Raw genomic sequence first — 24,933 nt, forward strand, 5'->3', positions numbered from 1 at the left:
GCCTACCAACACGGGGCTTTCCGGTTCGAATCCTCGTGTTACCTCCGGCTTGGTTGGGCGTCCCTACAGACACAATTGGCCGTGTCTGCGGGTGGGAAGCCAGATGTGGGTATGTGTCCTGGTCACTGCACTAGCGCCTCCTCCAGTCGGTCGGGGTGCCTGTTCAGGGGTGAGGGGGAACTCGGGGGAATAGCGTGATCCTCCCGTGCGCTATGTCCCCCTGGCGAAACTCCTCACTGTCAGGTGAAGAGAAGGGGCTGGCGACTACACACGTGTTGGAGGAGGCATGTGGTAGTCTGCAGCCCTCCAGGGATCAACAGAGGGGGTGGAACAGCGACCCGGAAGGCTCGGAAGAGTGGGTAGTTGGCCAGAAACAACTGGGGAGAAGAAAGGGGGGAAATCCCCCCCCCAAATAAAAAACATATCATGAAGCCATGAAGGCTAACAATTTAGCTACTCAACAGATAGCGTGTCAGTATCTCTCTTTCAAACTGGTAATGCAAAAGTGTAATGATAGAGGAAAAGACAACATCATTGGGAACAACATTTTCCCCAGATAAATTATGAAATTACTAGAAAAGACTGGATACAACTAAAACTACACTACAATCATACTTAAGACATTCATTTTTGAAAACACAAAAAATCTCATCACAACTCAAGAACTTGGAACGAACAAAAAGTTTCCGCTTCAAAAGTCATGAATACCAAAACAGTGGTCGTTCATATGGACTCTATATGTGAACATGATAACCACGACACCATTTGAAGGTACCATTTGTGTCCCCAAAACAGTATGTTGTTCTCTCTCTCTCGCTCTCTCTCATTCTCTTTACATCACCCTCCCCTGATTTTCTATTATTTCTAGTAAAAGGCTGAACGAAGCTTAATCTAATGTGTCTGCCTTGTTACAGGTGTTTGGGAATGCTCCGCCCAGCAGTATGATGGAGAAGTTCTCGGACCTGCTGCAGTTCACCACCCAGGTGTCCCGGCTCATGGTGACGGAGATCAGACGAAGAGCCTCCAATAAGTCCACAGGTGAGACCTCCCACCTGCAGTTTGCTTCTGTCAGTCACATCTTGTGATATCAGTACGGGAGAAGACAGATTTGTCCAGTTTGGGTTTTAAAACCTGGAGGTAATTTAGGACATAACCTTCAGGTTCTGTGTCAGCTGTTTGTTCTGCTGTGGAGAACTTTTTGAGGATCACCTCCCTTTCAGAAAAGCACTGAAGAATTAAAGTTATGTTATTTTTACCATTACATCTGCTATGTGGACTGGCACCAACAAAGTACACCTTACCAGCTGTGAAGAGAGTAGCCTAAAGTGTACTACAGTCTTTTTCCGTAATTTGTAATCCATCAGTTTCTTACATCAAAATCAGCACAAAGTCAGACTTTTGGTATTGTGACAACTCAACAGAGTAAAGACATCAAGTGATATTGATATATTAAATAATAATGGTCAAATTATAATTAATTAAAAAAAAATTAAACATTATTGATATTGCTCTAGATTGAAAAATTGCCTGTATACTACTACTACTACCACTTTCAGCTGCTCCCGTTGGGCGTCGCCACAGTGAATCATCTGTTTCCATCTCTTGCTGTCCTCTGCATCTTCCTATCATGCCAGCCACCTGCATGTCCTCCCTCAACACATCCATAAACCTCCTCTTTGGCCTTCCTCTTTCCTGGCAGCTCCATATTCAGCATCCTTCTCCCAATATACCCAGCATCTCTCCTCCACACATGTCCAAGCCATCTCAATCTTGCCTCTCTTACTTTGTCTCCAAGCCGTCCAACCTGAGCTGTCCCTCTAATATACTCGTTCCTAATCCTGTCCTTCTTTGTCACTCCCAATGAAAATCTTAACATCTTCAACTCTCCCACCTCCAGCTCCGCCTCCTGTGTTTTGGTCAGCGCCACTGTCTCCAAATCATAAATTATTAAAATTAATATATGTGATATAAATTAATAAATTAGGATAAAAACTGTCTGTATACATAGCTGCAAAAACGGCTTGTGTTGTCAGCCTCATATTTTAACCTGTGTGCGTGTGTGTGTATGTGTAAAACAACGAATAGCTTTCATGAGTAAATGTACATTTACTATACAGTTTCATAAGTATGCAGAAAAAACAAGTCTACCATTGCACCATGAAGCCTCAGGTAACACTCAGGGCACGTTTCCCCCCCCCCAACCAACCAATTTTCAAGTGCTGTTTCGACTGGATTATCTTCGCCAGGGGAAGCCGTGTAATGTTTTTTTTTTTTAAGCTTGGTATGAACCTCCGAAGCTCCATTTGCAGGGGATAAAGGTTCTCCCAAGGCTTCCCTCTGATTACCAGTTGTAACCAGGAAGTAAAATGCCACTCCGGCTTAAACATGTACATGCAGTTTAGTCGCATGAGTGTTATTTTTTTTCCAGTTATAATAATTTTTCTTTGCAGAAACAAATGCTCTTTTGTCTCTTTTGACACGAGACTTGAGATTCATTTAGCTACCTGCTTACAAAATGCTGCCAATAAAAGATAAATCACATCAGCTTGTTGGATTTCCATTTCTGAGGGGACTTGGTTTATTTTGTTCCAACTTGGCAAGGGTCTCTATGATATGGCGTTTGAGCAAATACCCATTGCATCTTATGACACTCCACCCGCTGCACAAAAGTTCAAGAATTGCATTGTGGGGATTTTGGCTCCAGCTGTGTTGCTATTTAAAGACAAACAAAGAGTTTTCTGAAAAACAGTAGTAAACAGTTATTTGCTGCAGATTTTTTCGAGTTTTGGAGTCAAAACTTTTGGATTTCTGAAGTTAAAAATCTAGGGGACTTGTGCTGGATTAAATCATGGGGACTTTTACTGGATTAAAATGATTGGTGTTGATGGTAATAATTACATTGATTTGACTTCCCCTGGTTAAGGTGACCCAGTTGAAATAATTCTTTAGAACAGTGGTTTTCAAAGTTTGAGGTCCGCCCCCCCCTGGGGGGGCGCCAAACAATTTCAGGGGAGGCCTGAAAAAAAGCAGGGAGATACAAGAAAATGTCTGAACCCAGCAGAAAGCGTCATTAGTACAGCCCTGCATCCACCGTCTTGTGTGCAGCCAAGATGCAGACTCACTGCTCCCATTAAGGTAGAGAAGGCAGTGGTTTCTGCGATGGTTGCCCAGCCATCCGCCAACTCTTCACTACCACCCAATGCCTGTCTTAACTCCTCCCTGAACGCCACACAACAGTCTTCCTTCTTCAACTTCCACCATTTGATCCTTGGCTCTGCCTTCACTGTCTTCCTCTTGGTCTCCAGAGTCATCCTACAGACCACCATCCAATGCTGCCTGGCTACGTTCTCCCCTGTCACCAGCCTGCAGTCTCCAATCCCTTTCAAATTGTGCCTCCTGCATAAGATATAGTCCACCTGTGTGGACTTTCCTCCACTCTTATACGTCACCCTGCGTCCCTCCCTCTTCTTGAAATATGTATTCACCACAGTCATTTCCATCCTTTTCATAAAATCCACCACCATCTGTCCTTCCACATTCCTCTCCTTGACAAAATACCTACCCATCACCTCATCACCTCTGTTTCCTTCACCAACTTGCCAACTGAAGTCCGCTCCAATCGCCACTCTCTCCTCCTTGGGTACATTCTCCACCACTTCATCCAACTCCAGAATTCTTCTTTCTCTTCCATCTCACACCCAACTTGCGGGGCATATGTGCCGACAACATTCATCATCACACCTTCGATTTCCAGCTTCATACTCATCACTCTGTCTGCCACTCTCTTCACCTCCAACACACTCTTGACATATTCTTCCTTCAGAATCACCCCTACCCCATTTCCCCTGCCATCCGCACCATGGTAGAAGAGTTTGAACCCACCTCCGATACTCCTGGCCTTACTCCCGTTCCACCTGGCCTCTTGCACGCACAGTATATCTACCTTCCTTCTCTCCATCATATCAGCCTGCTCTCTCCCTTTACCAGTCATAGTGCCAACATTCAAAGTTCTGACTCTCACCTCCACACTCCTACCCTTCCTCTTCTCCCACTGGCTCTGGACATACCGTCCCCCTCTTCTTCTCCGTCGCACAACAGTAGCATAGTTTCCACTGGCACCCTGCTGGTCAACAGTACTGGTGGCGGTCATTGGTAACCCGGGCCTTGAGGGATCCAGTATGGCAATCTGTTTTATGGTCCGCATATTTGATTTGGCAAAGGTTTTACATCGAATGTCCTTCCTGACGCAACCCTTCCCATTTATCCGGACTTGGGACCGGCACTAAGAATGCACTGGCTTTGCATCCTCAGTGGCTGGGCTGCACTGATTTATCTGTTGGGTTTAGTAAACATTTTCCAGTTCTTAAAAGATGTCATCCTTGACTCTGATCTAGTCCATAGCAAGATGTAAAACAGATACAGAGATGGGACTCCACCGCCACCCCCCGCAACCTCCTTGCCTCTCTTGCTGACCAAGTGACGTGCTGTTTTGTAGCCAAGGATGCCTTAGTGATTTACTGAGCCTATCCACCCAGCTCCCCCCTGAGCCCATTGTTATAAGATAAAACACACACACACAAATACACACACGCATACAAATACGCACTAAGGTTCATCCATTAACCTGCTTGGAAGCAGGTGACCCAGGCCAGGCATGAAACACTGACCGTTATTTCTTATGTAGCGGACATTTTTCAAAATCTTTATTTTTTGGGGGGAGAAGTTGCCCGAGCTTCCTGGCTCTTTTCTGTACCATCCTTTTCCACATTCATAAAGTTTTGCAAAATCACACCTAGAATCTTGCCCAGGACAACAGCAGTCTATTACTGGTGGCTCCATTACAAAAGTTGGCATGTAATGGAATCGGAGCATTAACTTAAGGTTGCTGCTTTTGTTTTGTTAACATTTCTTTAATACTGCACAGCTGTGGTCCCCCCACCCTTTTCTCCCCAATTGTATCCAGCCAATTACCCCACTCTTCTGACCCCTCCTGGTTGCTGCTCCACCGCCTCTGCCCATCCGGGGAGGGCTGCAGACTACCACATGCCTCCTCCGATACATGTGGAGTCACCAGCCGCTTCTTTTCACCTGACGGTGAGGAGTTTCACCAGGGGGACATAGTACGTGGGAGGATCACGCTATTCCCCCCAGTTCCCCCCCCCCTCCCTGAACAGGCGCCCCCAACCGACCAGAGGAGGCACTAGTGCAGCGACCAGGACACATACCCACATCTGGCTTCCCACCCGCAGACGCAGCCAGTTTTGTCTGTAGGAACGCCCGACCAAGCCGGAGGTAACACGGGATATGAGCATATTTTAAGCGTCGTTTTTTGTCAGGCATGAATTAGCAGACTGGACTGTCTTTGTGCCGATTGTGGGGTCCATCTGGCAAAAAAGAACTGAGAGAAAATTAAAAAGGGGAATAAAAAAAAGGAAGGGCAAAAAGTTCCATGTAGAACGAGTCAAGTGCTGAGTATGTCACATGCAGCAGCTGCGAAGCGCTGTATGTGTGTGTGTATGTATGTATGTATGTATGTATGTATGTATGTATGTATGTATGTATGTATGTATGTATGTATATATGTGTGTGTGTGTGTGTGTGTATGTATATATATATATATATATATATATATATATATATATATATAATAGTCATAAAACTGGTACTTTAAACATAGTGTAATATGTTACCATATCATCACGCTTCCATTTATCACGCTGAGAAATAATGGTAATGTTTGAGCGGATGCAGGTCTCTAAATTGGAGAAGATCATTCATTTAGGCAGGTGGCGGGTGGATGATGTGTACATGCGGGTTTGGATGATGTCAGAGCTTATCCGCGTATCACTATTCTCAGCCTTCGCTCCACGTCGTCTGTCTGGCTCCCATCTCCTCCTCTTCTTGTACGAGTGGCGAATTTCCCAACAACTCCCCTAAAAAAAAAATCACCCCAATCATTCTAGAATGATTAATTCTGTCCAGATAGAGCTGTTCAAGTCATCTGGCGAACATTCCTGCATCTTTTCATATTACAGTATTTATCACAGAGAAAAAAAAACATTGCAACAAGTGTGCACATGTGCTTATCGGGGGGCTTAATGTACAACATCCGGCTCTTTGTGAATGTCGGTAGGGGGGGAAACAATGAGTTTTAAATTATATTCTGCACACACAATAGTTCTGCAAGTGCAGTGGTTAAAACAACGCTGCATTCGTTCGGTATACATGCGTGCCGAGCCGAAAGACCCGTGCCGAAATTGTTTGGTACGAATACATATACACCCCTACTACCTACCTGTTAAACTCATTTATACTCTATCTACTGCTGACCCCACCATGTGTTTGTGTGTCTGTGTGTGTTTGCTCTCTCAGAGGCTGCAAGTCGAGCCATAGTGCAGTTCCTGGAGGTGAACCAGAGTGAAGAGGCGAGTCGCGGCTGGATGCTCCTCACCACCATCAACCTGCTGGCCTCCTCTGGACAGGTCGGTACCACACCAGGTCTGAGGCTGTGTGTGCACGTGCGTGTACGTGTGTGTGTCTTTTTCTCTTGTTGATCTATTTGTATGGAGAGACCTGTTTGTATTGCGCTGCCTGCATGCATGTGTTGTGTAATTTACTTCAGTTTTTTTGGTCATTGTGTGTAATTGATGTTCGTATTTACACAGTATCATTTCTGTCCTGCATATGAATCTTGGCATTGGCAAACCAGCCCTGTTTTTTTTATTTGAATGCTCACTTGAGAAAACGACAGTAGTCTCTGAGACTGTGTAAGCACATCCCCACATGGGTGTAAGTAGTACCAACCCCAAAACAAGGTTTTATGGCGAGAACAATCAGGGTTTAAAATTATATTTTTTCCCCAGTCAGTTTGTTCCAAGCATAACCAACATTTTTACATTTCCATTCTTACATTCTGCCCCAAACTTAATGTCCTTAAACTGTTTAGAACACCTTTCTTTTTAGTATGGCATTTAAACTGGGAGGAGGGGGGGGATCCCCGGGAATCCCCGGCTGGTGCTGCAGGTGGGTTGCCTTCCGGGCTCATCCTGGGGTGGGATCTGCTTGGCCGCTCTCTGGCCAGCTGCACTCCTGCGTTGGTCTTGCTGTGCCTCGCCCTTTTCTCCCAGTGCTGGAACGCATACGCAGCACACACATCAAATGACAGGCCTAGGATTTGCGGGACATGTGAGGGAGGTGTGAGCCATTTGGGTGGAGGCAAGGGTGGAGATCCTGCCCCTGCTTGCGCCTCAACAATGTCCTGAAATTTTAATCCCAATTACACTAGTTTAGCGCACGCACGCACACACACACACACACACACACACACACACACACACACACACACACACACACACACACACATATATATTCGGACCCACCATACTCCAAACAACACCCATAACCAGGTCAGGGTCAGCTGAGCAGGAGGGGTGTGAGTGGTTCGTCTGACTGCCCATGGGCGCCGGTGGGGCCCGGTCTGTCCCGGGGGTTGTTGCCGTCAGGTGGCCTGGGTCGGGTGCACTTGGCTACGTGGGTGTATGCTCAGTGTGTGCAGCCGGAAGGGTGTCTAGCTAGTGGCGGTGCAGCAGGCCTCACCCCTGCGCCAGGTGTGGATGGGCATGGGGCCCCCCTGCCAGTCCTGTTGAACTCATGTCAGTGTCTGTGTCTTAAAAAAAGACATTAATATCACATCATGTTGTTTGCATGCTTGGCCTTTGTTGTGATTTGTAGTTGGAGGTTTGAAAAAGAACTGGTAATTATAATTACCAGTTACAGTTACCAAACTAAATACGGTTTACTGTATATGTAAATATGTGTCTCACATACATTTGTTGTGTTAATAAGGTGAATAAAGAATGTTGATGGTTTAGTGTAAAGGTTTGTGTTCGTCGGTATGGCTGCTTCACCCTCTTCCCTGCTGCCGACGCCCCAGTAATGAGCTTCGCATAGCTGGTGTTATACTAAATCTGTATTTTTGTACCCAAAAATTGTAACCATTGTTGGCTATGCAAAAAAACTGGAAACAGCCCGATTGAGTTTGGCAGCGGTCTGGTAGACCTCCCCAAGTACTCCTACCTTCTGGTTAAGTTTAGGTATGGATTAGGTATGGTCAAGTTTCGGTTTGACTTAGGTGTGGTTATGGTCAGGGTAATGATCTGGAGGACCGGTTGTGCCTTAGCTGAGCCATCCAGTGATAACCAGAGAATGGGAATGTGCTTTCTGTGTGTTCAGGACAACTGTATGATCAACATTTTTGATGGTCATAGATTTTGTTGTCAGAATCAGCGTGTAGGTTTGCACATGCATGGATTTTGACTCCGGTTTCATGGCTCTCTGTGTACTCTCCGTAGAATAACAACACTACAACACAACAATCTTCAGATATATACACAAGGATTGACTATATACAGGCAAAGCCGGAGGTAACACGGGGAGTTGAATCAGCGATCCCCGTGTTGGTAGGCAATGGAATAGACCGCTATGCTACTCAGACGCCCCTGCAGGGCCTTTTTGATGATTGTGTCTTTGTTGGTTGCCCACCTTAGATCCCGGGAGATTGTGAAACCCAGAAATCTGTAGGTTTTCATTGTAGACACCGTGCTGTTGAGTATGGTGAGGGGGGCAGTTTTGGGGGGGGGGACTCCTCCTGAAGTCCACTCTCATCTCCACTGTTTTGAGTGTGTTAAGCTCCAGGTTATCATGGCTCCACTAGAGGGCCAGCTGATCAACCTCCTGTCTATATGCAGATTTGTCGCCACATGATTCTGGATGACCAACTGTCGTTTGCTGCAAACGTCGCATCAGTTGCTCGCTCCTGCAGATTTCTCCTCTATAACATCAGGAGGATTCGCCCATTCCTCACCGACAAGATGGCACAGGTGCTCATCCAGGCTCTGGTCATCTCCCGGCTGGACTACGGCAACTCCCTCCTTGCTCGCTCAGAGGCCCCTGCTGCTGATCGACCCGGTCAAGTCTGTTTTCTGCCCTGGCCCGACAGTGGTGGAATGAACTCCCCACTGATGTCAGGACAGCGGAGTCGCTGCCCGTCTTTCGGCGCAGGTTGAAAACTCACCTCTTCAAGAACTACTACCTTGTTACTTGCTCGTAGCACTTATTGTATTCACTCGTTTAAAAAGAAAATCTCTTTCTCGCACTTTTACTTTTTTACCTCTTATTTGGGCCTTCACTTCCAGTCAGTTCACTCAGTGCAACACGTACAGTATGGGACATGTATTCACGCCCCTCAGAGCCACTGTCGAACCGGAAAAGAGACACGTGACACAGGATGAGTCACAGAAGGGGCCATCACATCCAAATTATAAAACTGAACAAAAGGGGGTCCGGGTAGCATAGCGGTCTATTCCGTTGCCTACCAACACGGGGATCGGCGGTTCGAATCCCCGTGTTGCCTCCGGCTTGGTCAGGCATCCCTGTAGACGCGGTTGGCCGTGTCTGTGGGTGGGAAGCCGGATGTGGGTATGTTTCCTGGTCGCTGCACTAGCGCCTCTTCTGGTCGGTCGGGGTGCTTGTTCGGGGGGAGGGGGCTGGGAGGAATAGCGTGATCCTCCCACGTGCTACGTCCTCCTGGTGAAACTCCTTACTGTCAGGTGGAAAGAAGCGGCTGGCAACGCCAGATGTATCGGAGGAGGTATGTGGTAGTCTGCAGACCTCCCTGGATCTGCAGAGGGGGTGGAACAGCGACCGGGACAGCTTGAAAGAGTGGGGTAGTTGGCCGGATACAATTGGGGAGGAAAAGAGGGAGAGAAAAAAAACTGAACAAAAGTGTGTGGTGAAGCCCAACTGCCCGCCACACAAATATATCCTACAGACACTCCGTCAAACAATGCTGATAATGTTGTAATTTCTCCGGTGGAGTGTGCCCGTATCTCTTTGGTTAAAGATAGACCCTTGCAGCTGTGGGTCAGGGAAAGCCATTGTTTCGACAGGGATTTTCCCCATGCAGGATTTGCAAAACAAACAGCTGGCCACACAAGCACACACTGAGTACGCTGTATGTAGAAATGTAACACACGCATTGGACACAGGGTGTACAACTTCCACTGCAGAAGCAACCTGAAGGGGATTAAAATGAAAGAATTCAAAAGCCATTGAACTTTATAATGTAGGCACCTTAGGTACAATTGCTGCATTGGAGGTAAAGTGATTTAGCTGGTGCAAACTGGGTACAAGAAAAGTGCATCGGCGAAGCATGGTGGTCATCTGTACACTAAACAGAGGCTAAGGCAAGGAGCAAAGCAGTCTCATGTGAAACTAATTTCATATCTACAGAATATGGGCTCAAACAGGGGGGCTAAAAAGAACCTCAAGGACTGAAGTCAAGTTCCAGTTGTGGACATCTGTTTTAATCACAAGTCTCAAGTAGAGATGTCCCGATACCACTTTTTCACTTCCGATACCAATACCACAGTTTTGTCTACCTGCCGATACCGATATCAATCCGATATTTTGTTTTCCTCTTGTACTACTACTACTACTACTACCACTACTATTACTACTACTACTACTACTACTACTACTTTCAGCTGCTCCCGTTAGGGGTCGCCACAGCGGATCATCTGTTTCCATCGCTTCCTGTCCTCTGCATCGTCCTCTGTCACACCAGCCACCTGCATGTACAAATAGTAATAATAATAATAATAATAATAATAATAATACGAAGAAACCATCGACCACATTGTCTCAGGCTGCCCAGAACTGGCAAAGACCGAATACATATACAGGCACAACAAGGCAGCAGCATACCTGCACTGGAAGATCTGGAGGCGTTATAAGATCAACACGACTGAGAAGTGGTACGAACATCAGCCAGAAACGGTCACTGAGAACAATGATGTCACCATCCTCAGGGACATGCCCATCCACACTGACAGAGAGATAAAAGCCAACAAGCCCGACATCGTTATCAGGAACAGGGAGCAAAAGAGGTGCATGCTCATTGACATTGCAATACCATCCGAAAAAAACACCTCAGTGAAAGTCACAGAGAAGCTGACCAAGTACAACGACCTGGAGATTGAAATCAACAGGATGTGTGGAATGAAGACCGAAACAACACCAGTGGTTATCGGAGCTCTAGGACTCATGAAGAAGGGAATGGAAAAGTTCACCAACTGTATCCCAGGCAACATCAACCAACACCTGTGCAGTCCAGAAGATCGCCCTACTCGGAACAGCTCACATATAATGACGAGTACTGTCAGTCAAGTGACATCTGCCCTATAGTGCCTCAGGTCCATAGTTTGGACCCAGCTCTACAGGATGTAAAACAGGAAACGTGAAAGAAATAATAATGCTAAAAAATACACGTCAGCACTTTGCTTATGATAGCCAATTACTAACCTAAAAACATCTCAATCAAATGGAGAACAAACAAATACTTCCCAAGTATATAGTCCACAACAACAGTTGGTTATGAAAGACTGCCACCCTTTATTCAAACACTACCAAAAAAAAAAAAAGCAAAAAAAAAAAAACAGGTTCTGCAGTACTTAAAGCAGGGATCTCAAACTCAACTTACCTGGGGGCCGCTGGAGGTAGAGTATGGGTGAGGCTGGGCCGCAAGTATTCCAAAAAAAAAAAATACAACCGATCCAATGTTCTCAATCTACAGGTGATCAAACAAGACAGGTAACAGTACAAGTGCAGGAACAAAAACGAACAGTGTGAGACAAAAAGGGGACACCAGGTTCTGTTATGACAAGATGGAATACTAATAAGCTAATAAGCTAAAAAAAAACAAAACAAAACAACAAAAACAAACAAGCTATCAAATAAGCTCATTGACCTGCACTGCAGGTCAATGAGCTCCATTTGAAGCACAGGAGGGGCATCTTGCACATCAAAGGAGAAAGGGGTCAGCAAAAATTTGAAAAGTGGCTCTGTGTGTCTTGAACTCTGCAAACCTGTGATCAAATTGCTCCTGTAGCTTCACAATGGCATCAGCATACGTCTCACCACTGAATGGTGTGCCTGCATCCATGAGTGCCTTGCATGCTGGGAAATGGCAGAGGTTTGTCTGAGAGAGCTGGGCTTTCCATAACACAAGTTTTGTGGAGAATGATCTCACGTTGTCATAGGCAGCACTGACAAGCTGCCCCTGGTTTTGTAATTTCTTGTTCAGTACATTCAGCTCATGTGTGATGTCAACAAGGAAGCTGAGTCCATGAGCCATTTGGGATCACTTAGCACAGGAACAGCCATCCCAGCCTTCTCCATGAAGGCTTTCACTTCTGCTCTCAACTCAAAAAACCTCTTCAAGACGTTTCCCCTGCTGAGCCAACGTACCTCAGTGAAGTAGAGCACATCCTCATATGCTGACTCTATTTCCTCCAAAAAGGCGCTGAACTCCCGGTGCTTTAAACCCCTGGATCTGATATGGTTGATGCATTTCACAACGACAGACATCACATTGTCAAACTTCAGGCATTTGCTGCAAAGGGCCTGCTGATGGATAATGCAATGCAGAGCAATGGCCTCCTCCACACCCTCCTCTTCCAGTTTTTTTTTGAACAAGTGCCACCACTCCATTTCTCCTCCCTGTCATTGATGGCGCTCCGTCGGTTGTTATTCCAGCAAACCTCTTCCATGGCAAACCCGCATCCACAATGGCATCACACAGCTGGCGGAATATCTCCTGACAGGTGGTCTGGCCATGCATTGGAATCACTGTGAGCAACTCCTCCATCACTTCAAAACTGTCGTCAACACCACGGACATAGATTGCGAGCTGCGCAGTGTCAATGATGTCTGTGCTCTCATCAAGAGCGACTGAGTATGCACAGAAACGTTTGGCTTTCTCACGCAGTTGATCATATATGTTACCTGACAGGTCAGAAATGCGCTCTGCCACTGTGTTGGCTGAAAGGCTGATGTTGCTAAACTGACCCTTCTTTTCCAGACAGACTATACTTGCAGCCTGTAACATGCACTTTTTAACAAACTCCCCTTCTTTGAATGGCTTTCCCGACTTAGCAATGCTCTCACTCACCACGTAGCTAGCTTCGACTGCTGCATCATTATCTTTGCTAGCTTTCTTGAAGAAATCTTGTCGCTTCAGTAAACATGTTTTAAGATTGGCGACCCGTTTCTCTCTCTCATCTCCCTGGTATTTTGTATACTCATCAGCATGTCTAGTCGAGTAATGACGTCTGATGTTGTATTCCTTGTGCACCGTAACTTTCTCGGTGCATATAAGACACGTCGGGCTGCCTCTGTGCTCAACAAAAAAATATGCCGTCTCCCACTTTTCCTGAAATTGTCTGTGCTCGTCACCAACTTTTCTCTTCATGGCAGGTTTTGAGAAAGACATAACTGGGGCTTGCTGACAGGATATATTTTCCTTCCACTTGGTGTCGCTCCGGAATCAAGTTTCAACCAAGTTTCAACCGTTGCTAATTCACGCTGCCCATTATGGTGCGTTCAAGTTGTGCTCGGAAGTCGGACTTTCTGAGCTCCGAGTTGGACATTTCAGTCTGAAATCCGAGTCGTTCCAATTTACAACTTCCAACGTAACGGGAACGCACCATGACTTGACAACAAACGCAACACCAGAAGCTGTCATGAGCCTGCGCTATGGTAGCTCATAAGTGAAAAATAAAAGCCCAGGGCAAGCGCAGGCCACACTAACACTAAACTTTGATGTCAAGTAGGGGGCCACAAAATAACGTCCCGCGGGCCGCAATTGGCCTGCGGGCCGCGAGTTTGAGACCCATGACTTAAAGTGAACAGGTTTGAAGTCAAAACAATCAGCATTCAGAATTGTAAAAAAAAAAAACCCATACAAAACCATCCCTCACAGTTCAGCTATGTGTAAATGGCACCGCAAAACACAACTTAAATATGTAAAACATTCCAAATAAATAACATAACATTAACTAGCACAGTTTAAACTGACTTTACTGACGAAGCTGCTTTATTTTTAAATTTTGCTTTCCGCTGTTGGATTTTTTTCCTCTGAAATACTTCCACACCACTTACATGACTACTCCACAGGTAGTTAACGTTCATACACTTGACACGCTGTGCTGCTTAACCGGAACTGCGCAACACGGGAAGTGCTAATATGAAGAAGCCAGAAAGAAGATGTTTCACACTCATGTACAGTAGGTGGCGGTATGCACCTTAAAGTTGTTTGCGATCCGCCAGTAAACTGAGAGAAGAATAAGAAGCAGAAGAAGAAAAAGATGAAGAAATATATATATAAGCATTTAGGCGCGGGTTTAAACTAGATTTCCCCATGGATTGTATCGGATAGGTATCTGATCATATTTTTTCTCCCCTCCAATATCCGATCCAGCATTCTGGGCCAGTATCAACCCGATATCGATGCAGTGGATCGGATTGAGACATCCCTAGTCTCAAGTGTTGCACATACCTCACAAAACCTCATGCTCCTGATGTTACGCCATCAAAGCCCACGTGACAGGCACATATAGTTGCTAGATACACCGTAATTGTAGCAAAGTAAATATCTTTTTCCAGCAGCTCCTGAAGGAATGACAAGATGCCCAAAATGGAACACTGAAAGGGAATAAAAGAGGCTCTTGCACTTCTAATTGAGATAACTCTTGGAGGTAAACCTCTGGTTATTAAATGTGACCTCTCAACAGGTAGGCATGGAGACACAACTACAGGTGTGGATAAATCACTCCTCCCATTGTATAAAACACTATTTGGGCATTGTCTGTTCTGATCCGTACATGGTAGCCTGTCTGAATCAGACAGAAATGTGTGAGGGCTAAAAACACACTTAGTAAAAACACACTTAAACACAGTCAGTAGCCTCTGAGGCTGGTACCCATTGAAATCACCTTGCGAAATAGCACTCTGCCCATGGGAGGATCCTGGCGAAGCGGGCAGGGCTCCGTCTATGGGAGAAGTGATGTCATACAAGAGTGAGATGTAGTCAATCTGGAGATCACGTGAGATTCTCAGCCATTGTAACAGAACCCAGTGTTGAAACACTTGCATTCTTAACAACCCCAGTGGTACCATCGTGACCACTGTCACAATCAAGCTCAATAGTTGCAGAAATGTGCAGAAAAAAGTCTTGTTGCAATCAGAATTGTTCAAGACAACTGCCGAATGTGGCCTCTTTGTGATCTGCCAGATGCACACAGCTGGAGAGGGAACTGGACCAACTGATAACCAATCCCTTGGACCAACTGCGTTCAGTGACTGTTGCAGAGTTAACATTTTGAATTTGAAAGTTTGTAGGTGTTTGTTTAATACTTACTGGGCCAATATGACGCTTAAACCCCTTCTCCTCTTTTGGCACAATGAAGTAGTGGTTGTACCAGCCCTTCCATCCTGCTGAGACGATAAGTGCACTTTTGAGCAAGCAAGTTATATGAGTAATATAACCTTCTTGCTCAAAAGTACTTACTATATCGCCTCCTTTATCACTGCTGCAGCTCTATCCCCAACTTCTGTTAATGGTTGCAGATACGAAATTGGGTGGGCACCATTGAAACTACAAACGATAACCTGTGGCTACTGTTCCCTCTGTTTCCCACCATTCTTAAATCTGGACTGTGAGCTAACTGTTCTGGTGCACTGTTTGAAGGACTCTGCTACCCTCTCTCATGCTGGCCAAGAATGGCGCCAATGGGCTGATTGGTTTCACATCCTGTCTAGTTAAGATGCTATGCAGCGCATCTGTCTGCTTCTACTTAAGCTCAGACTTTGCCTGGATGGTGTTATGTGATTGCCCGAATTGACCACCAAGAAACAAGGGCTCATCTAGGTAAGACACTCTGTCCCTATCGGGCATGACAGCAAGGGGGTGGCCAAAGATGATGCTGTGCCACCACTATAGTTGGCATTCCCCTGCCGAGGGAAAGTGCTGAGTAGTGTGATATGCGGAGGATGTAGTCTGAGATAACCCTGATCTCATTGAGCAGGGAAGTCAGAGGATTGTCCGCAGGCAGCTGATGTCCAAGTTCAGCCAGGCACATGTATGTAGCCGAGTGCTAGAGCTAAGGGCCCTGGCTGTACCTGCCTGCCTACCTACCTATATCCTCTCTTGCTTCCCAAACAACTAGACACAAAAACAGTTTCTTTCCACAAGCTCTCACTCTGATGAACACTTGACATTGTCATGATAAATCTAAGCACGCTGTATATACTGTATATTGTACATATACATGCATGTTCAGTCATGTCCACATACCTCATATATATAAGTAACCTGCTAACATATTTACCCCAGCATCCTTGCACTTTGCACCATTGCCTTCTTGTTTCACCTATATATAGTCATTCCTTGTATATATTCCTGAAGATTGTTGTGTTGTTATTCTATGTAAGTACATTGAGAGCCACTAAACCAGAGTCAAATTCCGTGTATGTGTAACCATACATGGCCAAATAAATCTGATTCTGTGCCAAGGAAAATCGACAGTGCTTATAGGGGAGGACTGCAGAACCAACTACTCCTTGGTTGTGTGAGGGTGCCAGGTAAGCCACTAATGATGGAACCAGGTGCTTTGATGTGGGTAGACAGCAGCTTGCTCTGATGACATTAACGCTGAGACACAGTCTGTAAACATTGGGACCTGGTTTCGTAGTTTGCAGTTGTGGAGTTAAGAAAAACTTGCGAGCCTTGACATTTTCTGAGCCTACAGAGCATGGAAAATGAGGTGATGTCCCAATCCACCACCACAGTGGCAGTGACAACCTGAGCAACTGGCAGAGCTTCCTGCTCATCCTCGGTTAAACCCTGTATGACATATCCTAGGTCCAGCACATCTTCACCATCATGGTCTTCTGCAAGTACAACTTGATGTTGGGAAAGGCCAGTGGAGGGCTTCAGGTTCAGTACCTAGTTTCACTCAAATATTCCATTACGTCTGCCCCGCTTCTTTGGGCAAGGAAAAGCAACATTCCTTTGGGCAGCAGTGTACAGGCATTTTGCTTGTTGTCCTTGCTTTTAGCACACATTCCACATAGTTCCACTAACAAAGCTAAACTTCTTCTAGCCGCTCAGAGACAAGCAGTTTTGTTTTGACCCGAAAATCAGCACTGCAAATAGTCAACTTGCAAATGGAGGCTGTCGTCACTCTAATGGAACAGGAGTGCTGACTTCAGTTCAAGGTATAGTATACAAAGTACTGGCACTAACTAGCAGTAGCAAGCTAACTCCATAGGTGTAAGGTGTTTTCAATGAGGTGAAGCGTGTAAGAACTGTGATATTATTGTGGTGGCATGGTTTTATATATGAGGTGGGGCCTTAGATGCGTCCCCAAAGCTCACTTGCTGTACACCTGTGAATAAAGATGTCTTCAGTTAGCCCATGCAAGGGCAGGAGACACTATCTGTGTTGTACCAAGTGAATTGACTGAAGGGGATCACAATTATTTTTACACCCGCTTATATATGTAACAAGTCTGAGCCTGCTGTTCATCCCTAAAGGCTAGCCAGAAGCCTCTGTTTCCCATGTTCTCAAAGCCATTCTACTTGTCTGTTCTTGTCACAAAACTTGGCTCATTGGCTGTCCCGCTGTGCTGCACAGCAGACATTTCCCTGTTGTTGTGGTGTTGAGCACAGCCAACCTCTACGTCTCTTCCTTTCAGTCTGTCGCTCTTTCTCTTGCTTGCTTATTCTCGTTCTCCCTCATTCTCTCTCTGCTTGTTTTGGCAAAGTGTTTATTGGAAATCTCTTTGCCAGACCAATCAGAGTTACTGCATGAGACACACACACACACACACACACACACACACACACACACACACAGAGCAGCATACATACTTAGAAGCATATATTTACTTTAAAAATCCTCTTTCTGCTTACTTTCACACTTTGTGAAGTGTTTTTCCACTGCCAACAGCAAACGGCCTAGCATCTCACTATTTATTGACCCATCAAATGGCATTGAAAATGAAACCATCTTTAATCAGAGACTCGGAGCAACAATGAAGTCTGAAAAAGTGGCTTTTCAACTTTGACCCCTATAATTTCCTAGTCGTATTATTGCTTGCACAGCTGTTGCAAGGACAACTGGATCACTTTCTGTTTCTTAGCAGCCTGGCTACTGTCCAAACCAAGAAACAACCTTCTGAATCCTAGTTTGAACATCCGGGTAGTGTGGTGGTCTATTCCGTTGCCTACCAACACGGGATCGCCGGTTCAAATCCCCGTGTTGCCTCCAGCTTGGTCGGGCATCTCTACAGACACAATTGGTTGTGTCTGTGGGTGGGAAGCCGGATTGTGGGTATTTGTCCTGGTCGCTGCACTAGCTCCTCCTCTGGTCGGTTGGGGTGCCTGCTTGGGGGGGGGGGGACTGGGGGGAATAGCGTGATCCTCCCATGTGCTACATCCCCCTGGCGAAACTCCTCACTGTCAGGTGAACAGAAGTGGCTGGCGACTCCACATGTATCGGAGGAAGCATGTGGTAGTCTGCAGCCCTCCCTGGACCGGCAGAGGGGGTGGAGCAGTGACTGGGGCAGCTCGGAAAATAGGGTAATTGGCCAAATACAACTGGGAAGAGAAAGAGGGGGAAAAATCCCAAAATAAAAAAATCCCAGTTTGAACTAGAAACCCCGATCTCAGTGTTATGATTAAGGCATCTGGTAGTATTAATAAGTAGGCAGGTTGTGTTACTGATCCAGCAGAAAGAAGACCACCTGATCTCAACTTGGAAACAGAGTTCGCTACACCAGGACGCTTGATTAACCTCAACCTAACTCTATCCCAACCAACCTAACGCTTACCTTAACCTAATCATAACCGATAGCTAACCTGTGTCCATGCAAACGCTGTTGTCTGGCTAGGAGGAAACAGATCTCGATGAGGAAAAGAGTTCAGTACAGGACTGGAGCTCACTCCATCGTGTGAATGCCTATCAGAGGTTAACTCTTGTTTTACTTCTGTTATTATCACTCTTTGTCTTTGCCTTCTTTGCCTCCTCCGTCAACAGCATCTTTTTCTCTTGCAGGGTAGTTTCACTATCCTTCATTTCCGCTATTGGGATAGCTACCAATAGCTACCAGGGAAAACAAACGCGACGTCCTCTTCCTATTTTGGTATACGATGTTATTTGGTATATGATGTAGGGTTACCTTGAGTGTCGTGAAAGGGGCTTTTAAATAACATGTATTATTATTATTATTATTACCTGGGGATCTGTCCAATATAAACACAGACTATTGACTATTACTTGGGCCATTTGGAGCTGCGTCGATTTGCATTTCCATTACCAGTTTAAATGCGCCGAGTTGTGCCGAGTCGCGCCTGAGGTGGATCATCTCCGGAGTCAGGCCATGGTGCGCCAGGTCCGCATCCAAGCGGGTTGCGCTGATGTCAGGTGGGCATCGTTGATCGGTTCGTCTTCTTTCTGTCGCCATTCTCTTGAAACTTTGAATGATAGCTTCCTCTTCTGGATCCGGTTGCTTCTCCACCCCCTCTGCCGATCCAGGAAGGGCTGCAGACTACCGCATGCCTCCTCCAATACATGTGGAGTCGCCAGCCGCTTGTTTTCACCTGACAGTGAGGAGTTTCGGCAGGGGGACGTAGTACGTGGGAGGATCACGCTATTCCCCCCAGTTCCCCCTCCCTCCCTGAACAGGCGCCCCGACCGACCAGAGGAGGCGCTAGTGCAGCGACCTGGACACATACCAACAATCTGGCTTCCCACTCGCAGACACGGCCAATTGTGTCTGTAGGGACACCTGACCAAGCCAGAGGTAACACGAGGATTCGAACCAGCGATCCCCATGTTGGTAGGCAAAAGAGTTCAGCTCTGCCATCTGGAAACCTTCATTTATTTTTCTGATCGGCTTTCCCCGTGGGTGCCCAACCTTTTAGGTGGGATATTACATACTGGAGCACCCATGAGATTGGTGTCTATGGTAACAACAGCTTGAAAACCCATGATCGCAAGTAGCTGGCTACCAACAACTGTTGCATAGTGCAATAATAAATACTGCTAAAGAGGGCGCTGCATCATCAGTTAAAGACACACTTTCAAGCAGGTAGCCCTGTTGTAATGGAAATGCAAATCCCAGCCACGCTGGGCTGACACACAGAGTCAAACCGAGTCCCTGCTCTGATTTTACATGCTGGTCTGGGGATTAGAACCGGCGACCCTCTTGTTGACAAGTTTGCTGCTGTAACATGTCAGATGATACAGCCTCCTCATCTTCTAGATAAAGATACACAAAATCTCATTCTTCTTATTTTGTTTCCTTCTGCCTGTCTGTGTGTTAATGAATAGGATAATATAGAGGACTTGGACCTCAGAGCGGTGTTTGGTTACCTGCCAAGGCTGCAGGTCAAACAGCCAGGGTCACCAGTCACAACCAACATTTACCACCACCTGTGTGGTGGATGGTGGTAATGTAACACAGTTGTTGTTGTTATATGGCCCTGTGATGGCCTGGCGGCCTGTCCAGGGTGTCTCCCCGCCTGCCGCCCAGTGACTGCTGGAATAGGCTCCAGCATTCCCGCGACCCTGAGAGCAGGATAAGCAGTTTGGATAGTGGATGGATGGATGGATGGGTGGATGGATGGATGGATGGATGGATGGATGATGGATGGATGGATAGATGGATGGATGTTTGTTATATGTAGTCATATCGTTATGTTGTCGTGTTGCTGTGAGATCTGCATATGAGGACAGTTACAATGACTGAGGGTGCACACCATCACACCATCCAGCAGACGACTAAATATTTGTGTGTGTGCTTTTGTGTGTGGGTGTTTCTTTGTATATGTTGACATGGATGTGTGTTTTTGTTTGTATACATACAAGTGTGCGTTTGACTGGGGAAATGGATTTGTCTTTTTGGCCTGTGGAACAAAGGGCTCTTCCAGCCTTCATCCTACCAGATGTCATCAGCACTCTGTCTTTCTCTCCCCCCTCCCTCTCTGTCTCTCTCTCTCGCTCGCTCCCTCTCTCTCGCTCCCTGTCTCTCACTCTGTCTCTCCACCTCTCTCTCTCTCTCCCGCTCTCTCGCTCTCTCTCTCGCACTGTCTCTCTCTCTCTCTCGCTCCCTCTCTCTCTCTCTCTCTCTCTCTCTCTCTCTCTCTCTCTCTCTCTCTCTCTCTCTCTCTCTCTCTCTCTCTCTCTCTCTCTCTCTCTCCCTCTCTCTCTCTCCAATCTCCTCTCCAATACTATTGCTTTTTCCATTTGTCTCTGTCTTTGTCTTTCTCTCGTTTTCCATTTTTCTGGATCGTTTCCCCTCTCTCTATTTTCATCCGTCCCTCTCAGACATCTCTCTCTCTTTCACTTTGTCTCCCTCTGTCTTCGTCTGTCTCGACCTCCCACACACCATCTGTCTTCTCTCTCTGTCACATCCTCTACCTTTCTCGTCAGGGGAATTATCAATCTGTCCTGTCCGTCTGTCTGTCTCTCTCTTCTCTATCTCTAATTGACTGTTCAGTCAACACACACACAATCCATCACAAGATGGGGATAGAGAGAGCGAAAGAATGAGATATGTACTACAGCACATGCCAACAAACATATGAGTAGTAAATACACATAAAGGACCCCCATACATTCCCACACAGTACCGTAGCACTGTGGCTATTGACTCACTGCTTCAATGCCCCCCCCCACACACACACACATTCTGTCTCTCTCTCAACCTCGATCCAACTTCTTACCCATCTATCATCAAATTGAAGGGCTCAGTACCTGTATTATGATATGTGATCGTATAGCTATCTGTGTGTGTGTGTGTGTGTGTGTGTGTGTGTGTGTGTGTGTGTTCATTTGAAATTTTGTGAGTTACTACTCTTAAATCTTCAGGATTGTAAGTGTAAAGCACATCATCCAGGGCAGTTTTGCTTTGAATGCCGAGACAAGGGTAGATGTTGAATGTGACTTATTCATTCATTCAGGGCTCCCATGCCATCGTATGGCCCTCACCCACAGCCACTCCCTCACTCCACTTCATGGGCAAATTAATTAGATTATCTTTTTCACTTCACATACATGATGCCATAAGATGAAGAACCAGATTGCCTTGAAGAAACCGACACTAATTGCCCCAAATCCTCACTAAATCTACTTTCACGGTTGTTGTGGCTATCCACCACAACTGACAGCCATGGTGCTTTTCTAACCTCTCACTGTCTCTTCCTTTCAGAAAACGGTGGACTGCATGACGACCATGTCCGTGCCCTCCACGCTGGTCAAATGCCTCTACCTGTTCTTTGACCTGCCCAATATGGCTGACCCCCCAGGGGTCCCCACCCTGACCCCACCAGTGCCGCCTACCCAGGAGAAAACGCCCGTGCAGGGTCACATCCAGCCAGAACTGCCCCTGGCCGACCGCAGGGCCCTGCTCCAGAAAGTCTTTGTCCAGGTACGCTTTCAAGACCCGCTGCTATTGCTTTACTGTCCAAGGTACATCGGAATCAGATTACTTTAGTCATCCCCGCGGGGAAATTGGGTAATTCCCAATTTCCCCTCCCCCCTGAACAGGTAACAGTGGGTACCTGGAAAATTTGACTTGATTAATTTGTGCTTATACTGGGGATGGGGACCGAAACTCGGTATTAAACAGGCACGAGTGCGAAATTATAAAGACCGTGGTCTTGATAAGCACCGATGTTAACGGTTCTGCTATCAGTATTTGAGAAATTAAGAGAATAAATTTCCTGTTTATTTATTTAGGCTACATAAACACTATCTTGCACCTTTAATCTCACCAACTCCCTTTCTAATTTGCAATATGATAAAAGACAATTTTCTGTTTTTTTTTTACCCCCCCTCTTTTTTTTTTCTCCCCAATTGTATCCGGCCAATTACCCCACTCTTCCGAGCCGTCCTGGTCGCTGCTCCACCCCCTCTGCCGATCCGGGGAGGGCTGCAGACTACCACATGCCCCCTCCGATACATGTGGAGTCACCAGCCGCTTCTTTTCACCTGACAGTGAGGAGTTTCACCAGGGGGATGTAGCATGTGGGAGGATCACGCTATTCCCCCCAGTTCCCCCTCCCTACCCCCAAACAGGCCCCCTGACCGACCAGAGGAGGCGCTTGTGCAGCGACCAGGACACATACCCACATCTGGCGTCCCACCCGCAGACACGGCCAACTGTGTCTGTAGGGACGCCCGACCAAGCCGGCGGTAACACAGGGATTTGAACGGCGATCCCCATGTTGGTGGGCAACAGAATAGACCACCATGCTACCCGGACGCCCGATAAAGGCATTTTTCTATGATGCATTTTCACTTTCTCCCAATCCAGGAGAGAGAGCTCTCTCACAGCCTGTCGTACGTGTGAGCTGAGGGGTGGAGCCACCTCTCACACACACACACACACACACACACACACACACACAGAGCCTGCTCTGAGTGTCAATGGCGGAGAGGGAACTAAACGGTCAAAGGTCTGGTTACACTTCTCTAGAGTCGATGCTGACAACGCTCGTTGCCACAAGGGCAACAAGTCTTTTGCATGTAAGGGCAGAAACACAAGCTATCTTTCGAAACATCAAGTGCATCAGGTACAGGTGGAGAAATGCAGTTTTCCACTGCCTAGCTCGTAGTTTATCTCTCGTTGCCCCATCCACCTCAGGTATGTTATGTATGCTAGCAGCCTGGAGCCCACACGGAGCTGACTAGATTATACAAATGTGGGTTAAAGATTAAAAGTAACGCTGTGTCCAGACATGAGAAAACAAAGCTATGTTAATTCTGTTATTTTGTTCCTTTCTTTTCTCTTAAAAAAATAACAAAAAGACTCGATAAGAGTACCGTTTAAGTTCTGGTTCGATAAGCAGTACTGGTAAGAGTAGTAATACCATTAAAATCTTAACGATACCCTTCCCTGTCATATACATTCTCTCCAGTAGCCATGTGCCCATCCAGATTAATGAGCCGATTTTAGGTGAACTTCTGGAAAGTTGAATTAAAATCTTCAGTCAGGACATTTCCATGCAGTGGATTTAAGTGATTAAACTGTCTTCTTGTGCAAAGGACTACCCCCCCCTTTTTTTCCCCCAATTGTATCCAGCCAAATACCCCACTCTTCCGAGCTGTCCCGGTCACTGCTCCACCCCCTCTGCCGATCCAGGGAGGGCTGCAGACTACCACATGTCCCCTCCGATTCATGTGGAGTCGCCAGCTGCTTCTTTTCACCTGACAGTGAGGAGTTTCACCAGGGGGACGTAGCACATGGGCGGATCATGCTTGTTCCCCCTTGCCCCCGAACAGGTGCCCTGACTGACCAGAGGAGGCGCTAGTGCAGCGACCAGGACACATAGCCACATCCGGCTTCCCACCCACAGACACGACCAATTGCGGTGCAAAGGACTACTTCATCAAAAACTCTGAAAGAAAACTGCATGTGGGTTTTACATGGACTACTTGCTATTGATTACGTCTGAGGTGGCCTTGCTTCTTTATCAACATGTTGTTCTTTCCACCTCAGGGTGGAAAAACTTTTATATTGCATACTATCACATACTGGAGTAGAAAACTTATTAATATTTAAGAAGTATTTTTCATGGAAGAAGTGATCATACATGAATAATGATAATAATAATTTCCTGGAAAACCTGGATTTGAAATTGTGACTACTTTTGCAGTTATGGAAAACGCCTGAAAAATGATAAAATCACTCAAATATGCTGGAAATATTATATAGGTCATTGCAAATTGTAAAGGTAGGTTGTAATATTTTTAGCTATAATTCTACCCATTCAAATTGCATATCATGACTTGAATTTTGGGACCAGCTTAAAGTCACACAGTCTGTTTAGAGACTGTTTTTCTTAGAGCCCTGCAGATGTGTGTTTGTATTCTGGGGTGTCAAACGCACAAGTTAAACATCTCCATTCCCAACTCCGCGAGAAATATATTGTTACAACTGGAGATATTTCAGTAAAACACAGTGATCAAATGGTATTTGTTTTAGAAATGTGCCTGCGGAGCGTCCACGTGGCGTGGCGGTCTATTCC

The 24,933-nt window shown here is 46.2% G+C and overlaps 1 protein-coding gene across 1 annotated transcript in view; it reads left to right on the forward strand.

The window, feature by feature from the left end:
- The window catches only part of wdfy3 (WD repeat and FYVE domain containing 3), a 202,712-nt gene that overhangs the window by 8,951 nt on the left and 168,828 nt on the right, over positions 1 to 24,933 (forward strand). Inside the window, exons 2-4 of the mRNA XM_056274002.1 lie at positions 915 to 1,038; positions 6,373 to 6,482; positions 22,113 to 22,331. Coding sequence (XP_056129977.1) covers positions 915 to 1,038; positions 6,373 to 6,482; positions 22,113 to 22,331 — 453 coding nt within the window. The remainder of the gene's footprint in view (positions 1 to 914; positions 1,039 to 6,372; positions 6,483 to 22,112; positions 22,332 to 24,933) is intronic.

Source organism: Lampris incognitus, chromosome 1, assembly GCF_029633865.1.
Source record: "Lampris incognitus isolate fLamInc1 chromosome 1, fLamInc1.hap2, whole genome shotgun sequence".
Lineage (NCBI taxonomy): Eukaryota > Metazoa > Chordata > Actinopteri > Lampriformes > Lampridae > Lampris > Lampris incognitus.